This window comes from Pinus tabuliformis, chromosome 9 (assembly GCF_031772625.1).
Source record: "Pinus tabuliformis cultivar Carrire ecotype Pingquan chromosome 9, CPIR1, whole genome shotgun sequence".
Classification (NCBI taxonomy): domain Eukaryota; kingdom Viridiplantae; phylum Streptophyta; class Pinopsida; order Pinales; family Pinaceae; genus Pinus; species Pinus tabuliformis.
This window is the reverse complement of record NC_142307.1, coordinates 1,347,458,468-1,347,477,163: the sequence shown is the minus strand read 5'-3', so window position 1 is coordinate 1,347,477,163 and position 18,696 is coordinate 1,347,458,468. Positions and strand designations below refer to the sequence as shown.

Below are 18,696 nucleotides of genomic sequence, written 5' to 3'. Positions count from 1 at the left end.
TGAGCCACATGTCCAATGTTATGACATTTGAAGTATTCCATCTTGTTCATGAATGAGGAAGCATGAATTCTTCTTGCAAAGTTGCTTCTTCCTGAGATCCCCTGGAAATGCCAACAGTGACAAATGTTGTGGGCTCTAGTCTGAGATGACGACAATACACAATGAATTTGACTCGGCCTCAATGTCTCACGCTCCACATTCCATCTACCCTTCGTCAGTTGAGAAATCAATAGACTTGTAGATTAGGTAGATTTCTCTTACTTGATAATTACTTGTGAATGTTTGTTGGCTTTTTATTTTTTTTATTATGTTCTCTTCATCAAGCAATTACCAAAATATAAAAACATGAAGATCACAAGAGACAAAGAACACAAAGATGTAAGCTCCAAGCCAGGGCAAAACCCCACAAGGGAGAAAACTCAAGAAAATCATCTTCGTATAGAATCAGATCAAAGTGAGATATCCAAGGACCAAGACCCAAAACTTGTTGAAATATGTAACTAGGTTCGGTTTTCATCATGTCTATTGTAATCATGATTTTATGCATTTGATGTTAAAGAGAAAACAAATTTATTATTGTCATTCTTGAGGCATGGGTTTCATGCTCAAGATAAGAGTATTTATAGGTCAAACACCCATTAAGTACTTCTGGGTTTGTCATAGAATTATGAAGTCAAAAGAGCCATTGTCATACATGTAAGACCCCTTTGGGAGTGTTGTATCTTGTAAAGAAAATTTATGTAGAATCAAAAATGTCATAAAGACCCTCCACGACCTTATCAAGCAAGTCGGCCTACATGAAATATCAATTTGGCCTCATGAAAGCAATTCGTACCCCCCCTGGAAAGCTTATATATAAGATGGAACTCAACCTCATTTGCACACAACAAGAAGCAAGTTCGATCTCCAGAAGAAAGAAGCAGCACGACCAAAGGAAAAGGACAAAAATCAAGGATAAGAAGAAAACAAGCAAGATCGAAGTTTTTTGATCTCTCTCTCTCTCGTGTTAGGGTGTCTGAAGTTGTTGGGCAAGTCAAAGTTGCTGGAAGTTGCTACACAAGTCTAAGTTGTTGGAAGTTGTTGGGCAAGTTGAAGTTGTTGGAAGTAGTTGGGTGTTAGAAAATGTAACTATGTTCGGTCTTCAATAATGTACTTGAGTCATTATGTAATGTACTTGTCAAAAGAATAAAGAAAAGAATTTTTATTATTATTAGTGACTTATTAAAGCATGGGTTTCATGCTTGGGTCACAATGTTTATGTCAAAGTCCCCATTGTTGACTTCTAGGATTTATTTTGAGTCTATAGAGTCATTGTACAGTAAAAGAGGCCCTTCGTGGGTTTTTCAATCATGTAAAAAGGTTAAGTATTGAGTCATGTATGAATTGTGTAACCTCCACACCATGTCGGCCTAAGTACCTTATTCGACCCCACAAGAAGCCTATAAAAGGCAGCTCATCGAATTCATTAGGACCATCATTCTCATGTTGATTTGTGGTAGCATCAAATATTCTCTAGCCATGAAAATTGGTGGAGAGGCTAAGGCACATAAGATCTCCAAGACCCAGAAATGGTTTGGGGAAATTCCACCCAATTGGAGAGATATTAAAATAATTAATATTTTTAATGGGGTTCGTAAGTCTAAACTTAGGAAAATTAAAATATTAATGGGTATTAATATAAAACTGGGTGAGAATATTCTAAATGACATGGATCAAGCTAAATCTAATCTTAGTCGTTGATTAGGGACTTAATCTCGACCGTCAAAGACTCAACAGGAAAAGTATAAGAAAAGGCTTGAGGGCCAGTTGGAGATACACCGTATTGATCAATCAGTTCGATTTTCTGGAGCAGGATTTTGCTGAGAGAATCAAACTAGTAATTTGTTGCAGCAAGGGGAAGTTTGGCACGAGGCCGAGAATACAAAGCAGAGAGGCAGAGATAGTACCAGATGGCAGAGAGACAACGCAGAGCTGGGAGAGGCTGACGCAAAGGTAGTTGGGAGCTACGCAGAGGTTGAAGAGGCCAGCATGGGTGACGCAGAGCGTCTAAGAGCTAACGCAGAGAGCCTTGGGGCTGACACAAAGGCTTCAGTAGCTGCCCAGAGGCTAGCTGAGCTGATGCAGGGCCAAGAGGTAGCGCCAGGAGATTTTTCGTGGGGCAGACTAAGTGTTGGTGAGCCGGGAAGGGTGACACAGTCCTTGCAAAGTGACACAAAGCAGTAGAGAAGCTCGGAGTAGCTTTCGTTGTCCAGCTAAGGAGTTGTCGTAGCTGTTGTGGGATTGTTCATCCGATGATTGATCAGCTGAAATATCTGTCTCAGAGGAGAGGTACTACTACCGAGGGCATTCTGTGTTGCGTGAGCCATTTCTGGCACCCTAGTTGTATTCAGAAACTGCATAATAATAAAACCCTCATATATGTTGCACCGGTTTTCCTGTATTGGGTTTTTCTGGGCACGATTGTCCAAAAATAATGGTGTCCCTTGTGTGTTTGTGTCAATTATTTCAGTTGTTGATCTGTATATGAGTTAAGGTTGCATTTGTGTTTGTTTCAGTATTTATATTTATAAATAACTTGTTAAAGAAATGAACAAGTAGAAGAAATTAAACCAGATAATGCAGTAGGGATTTCTAACGAGTCAGCCTTAGAAATTTCAACATGGTATTGGAGCATTGCATATCACAGGAAGACTAAGGGCACCAGTGGTAATCTGTAGAATTTGTCGCAGTAGCAGCTGTCCCGAGAGACAACTTTGTTCCATAGCAGAAGCAACAGAGAAGAAGTGGCGTAGAGGGCCTGCATCATCATTTCGAGCCAGGAGGAGGGTCAGCACAGAGGCAAAGAGGGGTAGATCAAACCTACGTAGTGCCCGGTCATCTTTCTCAGCCAGGAAGGATTGACGTTGTGGCCAAGAAGAGCAGATTCTATCGTTGTTGGCATTGCGCGGAGCCTGAAAGGCTCAGTTTCTTCAGTTGCCAAAGCTGGGGGAGCTGTGGGCAAATTGTGATTAAGAAGCTAGTGGGGTGTTGATTCTGTCGGAGCAGAACAATACCTAAGGGGAAAGAACCAAGGTAGAGGGAGTCGCTACCTTGATGGATTTCTAGCCACGAAATCCAAATCTGAGTTGCAGTTGCAAGGAGGATTGGAGAGGAGCGGTTCGACAGTTGGCCAAAGGATTTCCATGAGGCAAATCAAGACTCAGAGGGAGATTTCAAGGAGGGAAGTCGAAACTCAGAGGGAGTCCAGAAGAGGAGCTGAAATGGCAATGAACGGACTAAGGGATCGGAACAGGTTGAACGGGGCTTCCAACTTTGTCATCTAGAAGGTCAAGATCCTGGCAGTCCTGGATTGACATCACATAAGGACTTTGCCTTGAGAAACATGGTTATCCCAGTTGACCCAACTGAGAATGAGAAGTATGAGGAGGCAATGGCGAAAGCGAAGTGCATGATCCTAGACAGGGTCAAAGATCATGTCGTACCACATATTGCTGAAAAGAACACAATAAAGGAAATGTGGGATACTTAGAATACCTTGTATCAGGGCACTTCCGTGCAGTGGAAGATGCCATTGGAGAATCAGTTGCGGTCGTATCAGATGCAGAAGGGAGAGCAGATAGATCCGTTCCTCCTCAGATTGTAGGAGATTTGTGACCAACTTACTTCCATGGGATCTACACCGGATCCGGAGTTCATGGTGAGGACCGCCCTGAATGCAGTCTTCGAGGAGTGGGAGACATTTGTCCAAAGTATTTTAGGCAAGGCTACTCTTCCAGGTTGGGAGGAGATGTGGGCAGCTCTTCGCCAACAAGAGATCAAGAGGTTGACCAAGGCGGGGAATAATGGCAAGGGAAGTCGAATCAAGAAAGAGGAGGAGGAGGATGCGGCTCTAGCATTTGCGAGACAGTAAGGGAAAAGGAAGAAGAAGGAATTCTCTAAGGTGAAATGCTTCCATTGTGGGGAGTTGGGACATTATGCATCCCAATGTCCCAAGAAGAAAAACAAGGGAGATGCTTCTGACTACAAGGCAACTCCAGCTAAGTTGAAGAAAGAGGTCGACACTTATGACGACTGTGCCATGAGTGCTCATGCACCTCTAGAGAAGAGGTGGGGAGACATTGAGTTTTAGTCAGGAGGACTACAAACTAGGGGCAGGATCCTTGAGGTGCCCAAACTCTTGGATCACTTCCGGCTATGGGAGCCCTTAAAGACAGTAGCATGATGGCACATGTCGGGTGGAGCAAAGTGTAGTGGAGCAACAAGGCAGTGCTTGAGTGGAAAATTCTGAGGCAGCACAGTGGAGGTTGCAGCAGCGCGAGAGGCACAGAGGTGTATGCATCAGCGCAGTGGCAACAGAGGGAGCACAATATAGCAACAGAGGCAACTTCAATTTCACAAGGCCTCCAGACTGACTGGGATGTCAGTGTTTGGGAGAAGTCAGTTACCTACTTCTCGGTAACTGAGTTGCAATGCAGCAGTTAGCAGTCGCAGTGCTACGGGCAGCATGGGCAACATATTGAGAGGGAGTTGCAGTACAAATGTAGCAGTGGCAGTGGCAGTGTCATGGGCAGCAATAAAGGAAGCAACAGTGCAGTAGATGTGAGGCAGCAGGCGAAGCATCGGCACAGGTACCGGTGCGGAGGATCTATGTGATGTTTCAATAATAGAGCATTATTAGAGCACATTCCTCGCTAAGAGGGAGCATTGATTTGTGGTAGCATCAGATGTGCTCTAGCCATGAAAATTGGTGGAGAGGCTACCGCACATAAGATCTCCAAGACCCAGAAATGGTTTGGGCAAGTTCCACCCTGTTGGAGAGATATTAAAATAATTAATATTTTTAATGGGGTTCGTAAGTGTAAACTTAGGAAAATTAAAATGTTAATGGGTATTAGTATAAAATTGGGTGAGAATGTTCTAAATGACATGGATGAAGCCAAATCTAATCTTAGTCGTTGATTAAGGACTTAATCTCGGTCGTTGAAGACTCAACAGGAAAAGTATAAGAGGAGGCTTGAGGATCAGTTGGAGATACACCATATTGATCAATCGGTTCAATTTTCTAGAGTGGGATTTTGCTGAGAGAATCGAGCTAGTTATCTGTTGCAGCGACGTGCAGTTCGGCACGAGGCTAAGAATACATAGTAGCGAGGCAGAGATAGCACCAAAGAGACAGCGCAGAGTCTGGAGAGGTTGACGCAGAGGCAGCTAGGAGTTACGCAGAGGTTGAAGACGCTAGCATGGGTGACGCAGAGGATCTGAGAGCTAACGCAGAGAGCCTAGGGGTTGACGGAGAGGCTTCACTAACTGCGTAGAGGCTAGCAGAGCTAACGCAAGGCTAAGAGGCAACGCCAGGAGATTTTTCACAGGGCAGCCTGAGTGCTAGTGAGCCGGGAAGGGTGACACAGTCCCTGCAGAGTGACGCAGAGCAATAGAGAAGCTTGGAGCAACTTTTGTTGTCTAGCTAAAGAGTTGTCGTAGCTGTTGTGGGATCGTTCATCCGGTGATTAATCAGCCGAAATATCTGTCTCCGAGGAGAGGTACTACTACCAAGGGCATTCTCTATTGGGTGAGCTATTTCTAGCACCCTAGTTGTATTCAGAAACTGCATAATAATAAAACCGTCATATCTGTTGCACCGATTTTCCCACATTGGGTTTTTCTGGGGACGATTTTCCAAAAATAACGGCGTCTCTTATGTGTTTGTCTCAGTGATTTCAGTTGTTGATCTATATATGAGTTAAGGCTGCATTTGTGTTTATTTCAGTATTTATATTTATAAATAACTTATTAAACAAATGAACAAGTAGGAGAAATTAAACCAAATAATGCAGTAGGGATTTCTAACGAGTCAAACTTAGAAATTTCAACATCTCACACACAAGTTTGAATTCTCCTGTAGTTGGGAAGAAGTGCAAAAATCTCTTGTTGTTGGGTAGAAGTGTGAAGTTCTCTTGTAGCTAGGAAAAGGTCTTGGTCATGTGGAGGGAAGGTCTGGTCTTGGTCTAGGGTGAAGAATCTCAAAGCATACTATTGAAAGGAAGAATTGTCTTGACTAGGTTTTCCCCTCAAGTGGGGTTTTTCCCTGGCATGTGCCTACATCTGGTGTCTATTGTTTTATGTGTTGTTGCTTTTGGTAATTGCTTGATGAACTAAAGAAAGAAGATATAACGAAGATAAATAGTAAGAAACATCACAAGTAATTATCAAGAACAAGAAAATATTTACTGCCTTTCTGATTTTATAACGTGGTTTCATAGCTTTGGTGAAGAAGGACGAAAAAGGTAGTCTCAAGCATTTGATCCATTTATAGGTACTATCTCAGGGAAGGAGTCGATTATATTCAAGGAAGATGTCTAACCCAATCAAGGGTGAGAACAAACTTGAAGGAGCCTCTAACTTCAGGTCCTGGAAGAAGAGGATTGACCTAATCCTCGAGAAGAACAAGGTGTTGGACATGGTAAGAGGAAATGTAAAGAAGCATACAGAAAAAGTCAGTGATGCTGACAAAGCAAAATACAGGGAATTAGAATTGGTGGCCATGACTCTAATGGTATAAGGGATAAAGGACAATCTTGTCCCTTTCATAGCTAACATTGATCATGCTCATGAAATGTATGAAGCCTTGTCGAAGCTATTTACTATTAAGAACATTGGACAAGTAACAAGTTTGAAGAATGAACTAAGGACTACGAAGATGACTAAAGAAGATACTGTGGCAACCTTCTTTGTGAAGATAGCTAGACTCAGGGATGATCTCTTGGCCATCAATGAGATTGTCCCGAACAAAGAACTTGTGATCACTGCTCTATAAGGATTGCCACCCTCTTGGGGTGCAATTGTTGCAGGTCTCAGCAACTGGAAGGTAGCTCCCACCTTTGAAGAATTATGGACCGCCTATAGTCAAGAAGAACTAAGGATCTCTATGGTTACCAATCCTAAAGGAGTATCAAATGCATTGCTCATCATAAAGGAAAGAGATCGAAAGGACCAGGGAAGAATGTTGACATGTCCAAGATAGAGTGCTATCAATGTCATAAGAAAGGTCACTTCAAAAGGGATTGTCCCGACAATCCAAAGAATAAGAAGAGAGGAAGGGATCAAGCCAACCTTGCTATAGAAGGAGACTTAAAGAAAGTCAAGCCCCAAGAACCCGAGATTACGAACTTACATTATTAAGTCCTTTCCTTGTAGTTTTATATATCTTGTTTTACATGTTTTAGAATTTATAGGTTTTTAATATATTTTGGAAAAGACATTTTTGTATTGTTTTTATAAGTTTGTAGGTATCCCTCAAGCTTTGGAGGGAGCCCCCAACAACTCCCAAAGATAAGTATTTCAAGTCTTTTCAGTTTTGGGTTCATCTACTCATTTAGTTTTGATTATATTAAATACTAATCACCTTTCTCCCTCTATTGTCTTGATTAGGAAAAACATCTACAAGGAGGATCTCTCAAGACGAGGTTAGTCAAGAAACAAAGGTATGCTCTAAATACATTGATTGAAAGGATTATTCATTTGATGATCTATTACTAACATTGCTATGTCTAAGCTATATTGAATCTTAGTGATTGTTGTTTGGGTGATTCATCTCTTGATAAATCTACCCACCCCACCCTTAAATAATTTTGTAGAACCCTAGACAGGTTCTAGAAAACCCTAACCAAAGGGTATGCTATTAGGAATGTCTGAAACCCTAAGCTGATTAGGGATATCGTGAAATGATGTTTAAAGTTTTTATTGATGATGTCATGTTAAGGATTTTGGTATGATTAGGAAAATCTAACTTGTTAGAATGATAAGGTCTAAAATCCCTAACTTTTGAAGTTTTGGTAATGTTAGGTTTGCTATGTTTCTACATTGGAACCCTAGCTCATTAGGGTTTGGTGCAATGTGTGACCAAGACCCTTATATGGTCTTAGAAATGTTTTCCTTGCTATGGGTATGTTTGTCTGATCAAAGCCTTGTGTAATCAAGACGGTTGTGTGTCTAGCTCTTATTGATATTTGTGGAGTTGGGTTTGACTAACACATGATATGAGATGTATTTGCATGACGAACTCTAGACATATATAGATATGTCCTTTTGGTTGAAACCCTAGTTTAGTCTAGCTTAGATGTAATAATGTTGTTGGACATATGATATGATTATGAATAATTATGATCTCCTAGATATGTGTGTTGACCTAGTCATTGATGGTCATAAGTTTTAGGATTTAATGGAAGTCCTTGTTTGAGATTCTAGGATGATGATATTTGGAAATCTAGGGTTTTATAGCTAAACCCTAGTGAAGTTAAGTTGTTTGGTATGTGTGATATAACAATCTGAAATCTATTTAAATGATTGTTGGAAAATGTAAATCTAGGGTTTTGCAGTTAAATCCTAGTAGTGACATTGTCTTATATGTGGAATATAACAATCTGAGATCTATGAATTTAATGATTGTTAAGATGGTGAAAATAGAATTCTAGGGTTTTGGAGTTGAACCTTAGTCAAAGTAAAACCTCTTAAATATGATAATTTGAGATTTGTGTAAGATTGTTGAGATTGTGAAATTGGAATTCTAGGGTTTTGGAGTTAAACCTTAGTCGAAGTAGAAATCTTTGATATATGATGACTATGTGATAATTTGAGATTTGTGAAAGATTGTCAAAATTTGAAATTTTGGTTGAGATTGATGTTTAATTGGAAATCTAGTGTTTGCAACTAACCCTAGTGGTAGTTGGTAATGTTAGTGACTGGTTGATTGAAAATCTAGGGGTTGGAACTAACCCTAGTAGAAGCTGGTCAGGTTAATGACTAAGTTATGATTAACTTTGATTGATTCTTTTGTATGAAATCTAGGATTTGTATGAAACCCTAGTGAAAAGTCTAACATATGTATTTTGAAAGGTTGTTAGATGCTTTGTAGGTCTATATTTGTGTGAATTGTTTCTAGGGTTTGCTATATGTTGAAGGAAGGTATGTCATACCTTTGGAAGAAACATTGAAACCCTAGATGGAATGAGAAGTGTTCTGAAGTAGTCTACAAGGTGTTGAAGAGTATAACTCTCTTGTTTGTAATTGAGTTTGAGTATCTGATATCTATAAAGATGAAATGCTTTCGTGATTCTAATATGGCTAACATCTTGCTTCTATAGATTTGGTTGTACTAGCTATTTAAGTTGTGCAGGTACAAAATCTTCAACTTGGTGAAGATGCTTGTTGATGTGATAAGCACGATGAGATTGATGATAACTCTGATGAAATGGTTGGAAGCCACAAAAGATTCTACGATGTCGAAAAAGAAGTTGATCTCCTGGAGGAAGCATGAATAGAAGAGATCTCCCTAAGATTAAGAGGAAGTAAGGATAAAGAGGTGCGTCCTGGTTGAGAGTGACGGCATAGCTTCGTGTTAATTTAAGAATAAATTTGGGAGGATAGTTGTTGCATGAGAAGTAATAAGGAAAACATATGATTGAGGAATCTTATGTCAAAGATTCAATTGATAGTCCTACTGTGGAAAGTTCAGAAGCAACATCAAGTTGTCTGAAAGACCTCGGAGGTTTATATTTGATTATATACATGTGAAAGTATATTATTGATTGGGGTTGTGTTTGTACAAGTGAATCACTCGAAGGATTTGAGAGCATGTTGGTTACCAATCAGTTTGATTGGGAGAGATTGGTTATTCTTGATCTACTGGATCAAGGGATGTTGAGGCTTTCTAAGTGAAGCATTGCCTAGGAAGACATCTGGCTAGCATTTTGTGCTGATGTCTGGGTCTCGAAGTTGGAAAGGTGGTGTTGATTATTGAGATATGTTTTGGATACACACTTGGATTTTTAGGTTGATGGTTAGCAAGTAAGCCTAAGGGTACCTAAAAGGGCTGAAGGCTTGAGTCCATCTTAGTCCCACCTAGATAGATTACCTTGGTCAGGGATCTAGTCCATGGAATTGTGGTGCCTAAACTGTTCAGTGACTATTTGGATAGATTTCCCTGGTCAAGAATCTAGTCCATGGCATTGCAATGCCTAAAGTACTTCATGGTTCATATAGTTTGAGAACTTCCATTGTATTTTACATTATGAATACCTCCCTAGTTAAGAGGGAGTGTTAGAAAATGTGACTATGTTCGATCTTCAATAATGTACTTGAGTCATTACATAATGTACTTGTCAAAAGAATAAAGAAAATAATTTTTATTATTATTATTGTGACTTATTAAATCATGGGTTTCATGTTTGGGTCACAATGTTTTAGGTCAAAGTCCCCATTGTAGACTTCTAGGATTTATTTTGAGTCTATAGAGTCATTGTACATTTAAAGAGACCCTTCTTGGGCTTTTGAATCATGTAAAAAGGTTAAGTATTGAGTCAAATATGAATTATGTAACCTCCACACTATGTCGGCCTAAGAGAAGATCAAGTCAGCCTAAGGACCTTGTTCGACTCCACAAGAAGCCTATAAAAGGAAGGTCATCGAATTCATTTGGAGCATCATTCTCACACACAAGTTTGAATTCTCTTGTAGCTGGGAAGAAGTGAAAAAATCTCTTGTTGCTAGGTAGAAGTGCGAAGTTCTCTTGTAGCTAGGAAAAGGTGCGAAGTCTGTTGTCGAGAAGCCAAAGTGAATGCGAGTTTTGGGAAGTCTAAGGACACAAGGAAAATCGAGATTTTGACGTCTCTCTCTCTGTTTCGTGTCCAGATTGGGACATCGAAGTCTTCCAAGTTTCACTGTTGCCGGAAGCTGCCAATTGTTGTAAGTTGCTACGTAGTTGAAGTTGTTCGGAAGAGGTCGAAATTCTGGGACGCTAACTTGGAGTGGAGGGAAGGTCTGGTCTTGGTCTAGGGTGAAGATTCTCAAAGAATACTATTGAAAGGAAGAATTATCTTCACTGGGCTTTCGCCTCGAGGGGGGTTTTGCTTTGGCATGTTCCTCCATCTGGTGTCTATTGTTTTATGTGTTGTTGCTTTTGGTAATTTTTCGATGAACTAAAGAAAGAAGATATAAAGAATCGTAATAATCATAAACATCACAAGTAATTATCAAGAACAAAAAATCTTTACTGCCTTTATGATTCTCTAACATTCGGCAAGTCGAAGTTGTTTGAAGTTGTTGGGCAAGTTTGTTGGAAGTTGTTGGGCAAGTCGAAGTTGCTGGAAGTTGTTGAGCACGTTGAAGTTGCTAGATGTTGTTGTGCAGGTCGAAGTTGGTAGATGTTGTTGGGCAGGTCAAAGTTGCTGGAAAAGGTGTTGGGGTCAAAGTTGTTGGAGAAGTCGTTGGGGTCGAAGTTGTTGTTAGGAGACCAAAGTTTGTTCTTGTAAGATGTGTAAGGAAATATCATCAAAAAGGAAGGTTGACTTGGTCTTGGAGGGGTCTTTGTCAAGGGTCTTAGATCTTGGAACTCGTCATTTGAAGATTCTATAAGAAGAGAAGAATTCTTATGGGTTTTCCTCTCAAGAGGAGAGGTTTTGGCCATGGCTAGCGGCCTACATTTTGTGTCTCCTTATCTCATTGATCTTCATTGTTTGGTAGTTGTTTGATGATAGAGAACACTAATAATAATCAAGAGAAAGAAGAATCTAATCAAGTTAAAGTAAAAACACATCACAAGTAATTATCAAAGTAAGAGAAATCACCTAATTTAATTGCCCCTAGATTTCTCAACATGGGATCAGAGCTAAGGTGACAAGTCAAGAAGAGGCAGCTTGAAGATCACGTCATTGCAGAAATATACATAAGGGTCGAGCACAAGGAAACCATTAAAGAGAACTAAGAAGCACCAAGGACAAGTACTCATCTCAAAAGATCACATCATCACAAGGAGAAGAAGAACTCAAGGACAAAGAAGGACTAAACATTTGAAGCATCTTGAAGCCTCCATATTCTACATCCCAAGGAAACAAGAAGAAGCATTTCCATCATCATCAATGAAACCAAGGTGTTCTCCCTCTCTTTGAAGAAAGGATCACATCTCAAGCATATTTGAAGAAAGGCATCTCCAGAAAAAGAAGTATTGTCATCTTCAAGGAAGCAAAACATCATCAATCATCATCAAAAATCAAGAAGGCATCAAGTTGAAGATATCATCATCATAGGAGCATCATCACTTGACAAGTAAGTATCTTTATATTTGTGTATGAATCTACTAGGAAAATGACTTCATTCTACAAGGAAAGCAATAAACTGGTTGGGTCATCAAATTTCCTTGCGCGGAAGAAGAGGATAGATTTGATCCTCATAGAGAATGAAGTTATTGAATATGTGAAGGGTTCAACCTCCAAACCATCTAAAGAGCAAGCTCAAGCACTATTGAAGTATATGAAAGGGGAAATAAGGGCTCAAAGAATCTTAATAGAATCAATCAAGGGTTCCCTCATCGCTTATGTAGCAAAGTTGGAGAAATCAAAGGATATCTATGAGAAGTTAGTAGAATTGTTTTCTGTAAGCACTGCAGGAGAAGTTATGTCATTAAGAACCGAATTTTACAAAATGAAGGTATCAAAGGAAGAAGGGATAGCCTCATACCTTATGAGGGTGTCACAAATAAGAGATCAACTACAAGAATTAGGAGAAATAATGTTTGATAAAGAAAGGAACGTCGTTGTGCTCAATGCACTACTTGATGAATGGGGCAACTTTGTATCAAGTATCTATGGAAAGAAGGAAGCCACTCCATTCAGTGAACTTTGGTCATTACATAAGATTGAAGAAACTAGTTTAAAGGCAAAAAACGATGTTGGATCAAATGAACAAGTTCAAGCATACGGTGCCATGGCTAGGAGAAAAAGAAAGTTTGGAAAGTTTGATCCTCGAAAACAGAATAAGATCGATATGTCAAAAATGCAATGCTATGAGTGTAATGAATATGAATACTTTAAAAGGAACTATCCCAAACTCAAGAAGGACAACAAGAAGAGAAAGGAAAGAAATGAAGCCCATATACCCGAAGAAATGTTAGAATCGGAAAAGAAGAAATCAAAGAAGGAGGAAATGAAAGATCTACTATGATTGAGATAATCTCCTTCACTTAGTTTTTTTCAGTTTTAGAAAGCATCACAAGTATGATAGGATGCATTATAGCAGGATAGAGATGACATCATCATAGAAGCTAGGACGGATCGCTGAAGTAGAAAGTCTACATGGTTGTAGCAGTCATCCCAATAGAAAGAAAGTAGCTCATGGCATCTCCATTGAAAGCATACAAGGACAACCAAAGTAGCAATCTATATGGTTGGAGAAAGTCATCTAGCAAGATAGAAGATAAAGAGATGATCATACATCATCATCATTAGAAAGGAAAGGATCATTTGCAAAATGAGGATCATTAAGATCCTCCATTGGAATATTTGTTAGAAGATTCACCTCTACTTAAGAAGAAGCAAGTGTCTCGCACATGGTCTACATTCCACTTTATTTGGGATATATAGGTTAAAAGGATGATGGTATGATGACAAAGATGTGCAGCATAACAAGTTGGTTGGAGTACTTTCATCTTCAAGCAAGGAAAGGAAGTTGCCCGAAGGAAGCCTCAATGACCACACAAAGGAAGAGGCATGTAAATATTTGATAGATAAAGTCATGTCATATGGTTGCTGATAGAATGGGTAAAATGATCTATCTCATGAGTATGGTAAAAGAAGAAGAAACTCTTCCTTTAGAAAAATGCATGAAGGCATGTAGACAAGGTGCCTTGAACTCTTCTACATATTGATAAGATGAAATCAACATAATATGACCTCATATGGAATATGAAGTGGTTGACAACCATGGTTCCTATGGTGAAAGAACCATGTAAAGATGATCCTGTGAAAAGCAATATGTGAAGAAAGAAAGGGGAGTTCATGAAAGATGCAACTATGGTTACATAAGATAAGATAAGTGATCAACATCTAATAACAAGAAGGATTAACTATGACATCTCCATGAAGAAGTTATGAAGACCTTGATAGGTATGTTGGAAAAAGAGAACCTTTGTAATGGATGTCTTGGAGATGGATTCATATATGTGCAGGATGTTGATGTTGCAAGAAGTTGATGTCATGACGAAAGGCCATCATAAAAAAATTAACTTTAATTTGATGTTCATTTTGATTTTTTAAAACATCTGGATGGGTTGTTACAGGCCTACCGAAAGAGAGTTGTAGATGTCACCTACAACTAGTACTAATGTGATTGGATAGAAGATCCTGAAAGAAACATGACTTGGAAGAGGTAGTTGTATGAAGAAAAGCAAGATGTGAACTAGAAGATCACTTTCAAAATGGAAAAAGAATGACTTTCATTTGGCACGGAAGTGTGCAATCAAAAGCTTCTCATTCCCCAACAGGCAACATGCTAATAACAAGATCTGAAAATACTATTTTACAGTAGTAATAACAGCAGTACAACAGCAATATGACAGTTGGAAAATAAACCCCCTATATTCTTCATTTAGATATCAAAGCACTTAACAATTGTCATTTTATTTATGTTTAAGCAACAAGACATATATGGCTCTAAATAAGTATGCATAAAGAACATATATAGCTTAAAATTAAATCTCGAAATTGCACAAGTGTTGGACAACTCAAAACTTCATTAATATGCCAAGATGAAGCACATGTACATACCATATCCCATAGTTTTAAAATTGGAACCCAGTTTGGAACCGGTCGCCTATCTAACCAGGATTTGAACCAAAACCGGATCAAAGCGGATTGAACCAGATTCAATAAACCAAGGAATTGAAAAAAATATATAGAAAAACAAAATAATGAAAATAAATATTTTTAAGATTAAAACCATGATGAAAAACCATTATAGAAAAAATATGCAAAGTCTTCTAATCTGCATACCATGTAAGGGTGCATATATCAAAATGGCACCGAGTGCAATATATACATCATCAACAAAATACATAACCAATGAGGCTCTAAATGGCCTCCAAAGTCCAAAAACAATGCTACAACTCAAACTAGTACACCACTAGCCTACTACAAATCACTAATCAACAAGATCACTCATCAAACTCATCACCACTACTGCACATGGGATCATCACCAGGAGCTACATATGTCATAAATAACATCTGACTCAGAGTCTACAGACTCCTCAAATTCCTCTCAAGCTCAGTAACAGTACTAGGCTATTAGCGGTAGCAAGAGCAACAACACTAGGCATAGTAGAACTAGATGCATGAGTTTGCCGAGCTGCACAACTTCTGCTACCCTCACCGTGTGCCATGCTTGGTCTCGGTGGTTCGCTTCCTTCATCTCCTAGTTCAAATACCAGATCTGCATTGGGATCAACACCCCCAAACTCCATGGCAACAATATCAAAATCACAATCAAACTCAGCTGGTTGAATCTCATCCACCCATTCTAAACTTAAAGTGCTTGAAATTTATATTTCATAGTAATAAACACACCTGCTTGATGTATTTGAATATTTTCCTTAATTAGCACCTTAAACATTTTTCTGCATTTTGGGACAGCCATATAAGAATGCCACAATTTAGTTATTGGGATCTCAATTAACCCTTATTTTAGTGGAAAAAGATCATCAAGACATCAGCTCATACATTCCATTTCCCCAATAAAATTTCTCGGCACTAGTAATTCTTCCCAACCCTCTTAAAATCATAATCATATTATCATACTTTGCTGGTTTGAAATCTGAAGTTAGATATCATTCCTAGCAGCCTAAATGTACCAAACTGTGGGCCTAAATGGGAATTTGTATAAAATAAAATAAATCAGCTGGTTTAGATATCCTCTTTCCCAGCAAAAGACTCCCTCTTTCGCTGTCCTAAAATCCAAAATATATTAACTTGTTCATAAATCAGAATTTTCTTTAAGCTTAAAAACGCTATTGTTTTATCATCCTTTGCTAGGCTTATTTGATGGGTAACAAATATGGAATTTACAGCAGTAATTTACATTAAAATCCAAATTAAAATTGAACCTAAGAAGCCTGCCATTTCACCAAATCTTGTAGGCTCATTTTCTGTCTTCATAATTCTGGAATTAACAGTTGGATATCATCATAAAACAAGATTTACATTCAGTCCCTTCAAACCCCTTTTTATTCATCTTCTTGCCTCCAGGACTTAGAGTTTAGGGATTCCCTGCTTTGAGTTGGAAATCAACCAACCTAAAGAGCGGGAATGAGTTATTGAGGTGAAAGTGAATGACCCCTTCAAAGTTACCTTTAGGTCTTTACCTTGTGAGCTAGGACTTCACCTTGTCTAAGCACTTCAGCAGTAACATCCTGGTGTCATTGACATGGATAAAGTCCATTTATGGGATCATGAAGAGTATGCTTCAACATCGTTGATGAATCAATCATTAGAAATATATTATAAGAACTCATCTGACTACTCCACAAGAAGAAGGTACACATAGGAGATACTCCACAGGAAGTTCATCTAAAAGACTTTTTCCTATTGCTGATCTGGAATATTACTATAGAAAAATAATTAAAAAGGCTTCTCAATCTTCAATTATAGAAGGCCAGTTTTTTGCAGGCCCGACCGGTTAGGACAGTTTAGGTACCAAACCAGCCAGTTTGGTACCTAACTGGTCCTAACCGGCCAATGAATCAGGTTTATTGCTCCACCTAGCAAGCTTGGGAGTCTTAGCAAGATCGGTTGTCTGACCAGCTGTCTTGGCCAATTTCTGGTACAACCCATCTGGTTTTTAAAACTATGCCATAGCCTTCTCTCAAGACTAGTACACCAACAGAAGTGAGGCACTACACTCTAAAATACATGTGTCATGCTCCAAGGTGATCTAGCTATGGAATGAAAGTCCACATCCGCACATCCTAAGTCTTCACAGACTCCATTGATCCTTCTAAGCAATGTACTCCACTAGATCAGCTGTCCCTGCAAGAACACTGCAGAAGCCACAAGTCTCCCTAAGCCATCTCCAATCCTCTGAATATAAATTTAAGCTGCCACATGCCAACTAGGGCCTGATGCCCTCCTCCAAATCACACATTATTGCTCATTCCATGTAGGGTGTTGTCCAAAGAAGTGGATCCTTCATGGGCCCCTACAAAGGGTATCCACCAAACTATCAAGAGAACTCCAACACCTAAGGGAAGAACACTAAGCCAGCAAACATCTAAAATTAAGAATCCACTGAGCAAGCCATCTCAACTATGCACATCTATCAAGAACTATTTCTCATGTGCCAACCCATCTTGAACCATTCAAGGGCTGAATATAAACCACATACCCCAACTCAAATGAAACATCCAAAGCATGATGTAAGCACTTTTAAAGTAACCCCAAAAGTTAACAAGCAATTCCTTTGGTCACTTGTTGAACATTACTAAAATGATCTTATCTTATCTTATTAACACTCTAAATCACCAAAGTCTAATGCAATGAAGGAACTTTACTACCATTAGATATATCATATAAGTTGACCTTAGTTAAGAAAGCAGTTAGGTAAAATGGTAGCACAACTTCCTCATAAGAGAAATAAAAGGAGAACCCCCTCGTATTAAATGACTCCATTTCGATAAAGTTTAGAATCTCAGACTACATTATATTCATTTTTAACACTGTATTTACTTTGTTTCACTGTCAATACTTTGAACTAACAACCTTAAGAGATACACTTTCAAGAGGATTGACCCTCCTTGAATACTCTATTCAATTAAAAGAACAATTCTACATATTGTAGTTAACTCATCCATGTTTATATACATGGATACACATTAAGATAAAGTACATTTGGAACAAAAGTAATCCTTAATTAACCAACCTCGTCTTGATTAGTTGGATTCCAACGGACAGCATCAAGCTTCTCATGTGTAGAAATGTGCAATATGGGTTTTGTATCATTTCTAAAATCTGTTTTAAACAAGAAAACCCAAAGAAAGTGAGAGTATAAAACACATTGAATGAAAAAAGTTAAAAATTTCTACAACAAGGCTAGTCAAGCGCTCTGAAAGACAACCCTATAGAAATCAAATTTTTAATGTGTTATAATGGTATCTCTAACACATTGGTATTAGATAGATTCACACAATGGTCTACAGTATCTACATTCAGAAGAAGTATGAGCCAAACCCAAACCATGACCTAAATATGCATACATGGAAACGAAAGACACTAATTTAATGAAAGCAATGACAATCATGTAATTTTCAATCAATCAGAGCCAATCGAGAAATAAGTTCTACAAGCAATATTCTTGTGTTCCCTTCCGAGAGTAATGTGTGATATTCCCACTTAGCAATATTGCCAAGGGGGAATATCAATTTTGCCAATTTTGTCTTATATTGCATTTGCACTTAGGAAAAGTGGGTTATGGGGCCCCACTTGAGTTTTGAAGCTAAGGAAAGGCCCAAACATTAGAGAAAAGGAAGAAAATCCCCAAAGCACCAACACCACTCAGGCAGGGGTTCTAGCAGTGGGGGAGAGACATTAGGGCTCCACCACCGAGAGCCAACTAGGGGCGAGGACAGTTGGATGAGGAGACCCGAAACAATCTCCGGAGGAGGAAGCTATGCTTCACTTGTCAGGAGTCGTGGGCACCATGGCATAGATGCACAGTGGGCAAGGCCCACTACATTGAGGTCTACTCTGACAGTGACCAAGAGAACGATGTAGAGTTGGAGGCAGGTGGAGATGACAGTGTTGCACACGTGGAGAGGGGACCACCACCATCAGGGGGAGCCCCTTTCGCACCCGTAGAAGGGGTCCTTGCATCCTTACGT

The 18,696-nt window shown here is 39.1% G+C and overlaps 1 protein-coding gene across 2 annotated transcripts in view; it reads right to left on the bottom strand.

Moving 5' to 3' along the window:
• The window catches only part of LOC149153498 (uncharacterized), a 425,412-nt gene that overhangs the window by 286,586 nt on the left and 120,130 nt on the right, over nucleotides 1–18,696 (bottom strand). For both annotated transcript variants that reach the window (XM_089441366.1, XM_089441367.1), the window contains one exon: nucleotides 17,739–17,827. In XM_089441366.1, coding sequence (XP_089297492.1) covers nucleotides 17,739–17,827 — 89 coding nt within the window. The remainder of the gene's footprint in view (nucleotides 1–17,738; nucleotides 17,828–18,696) is intronic.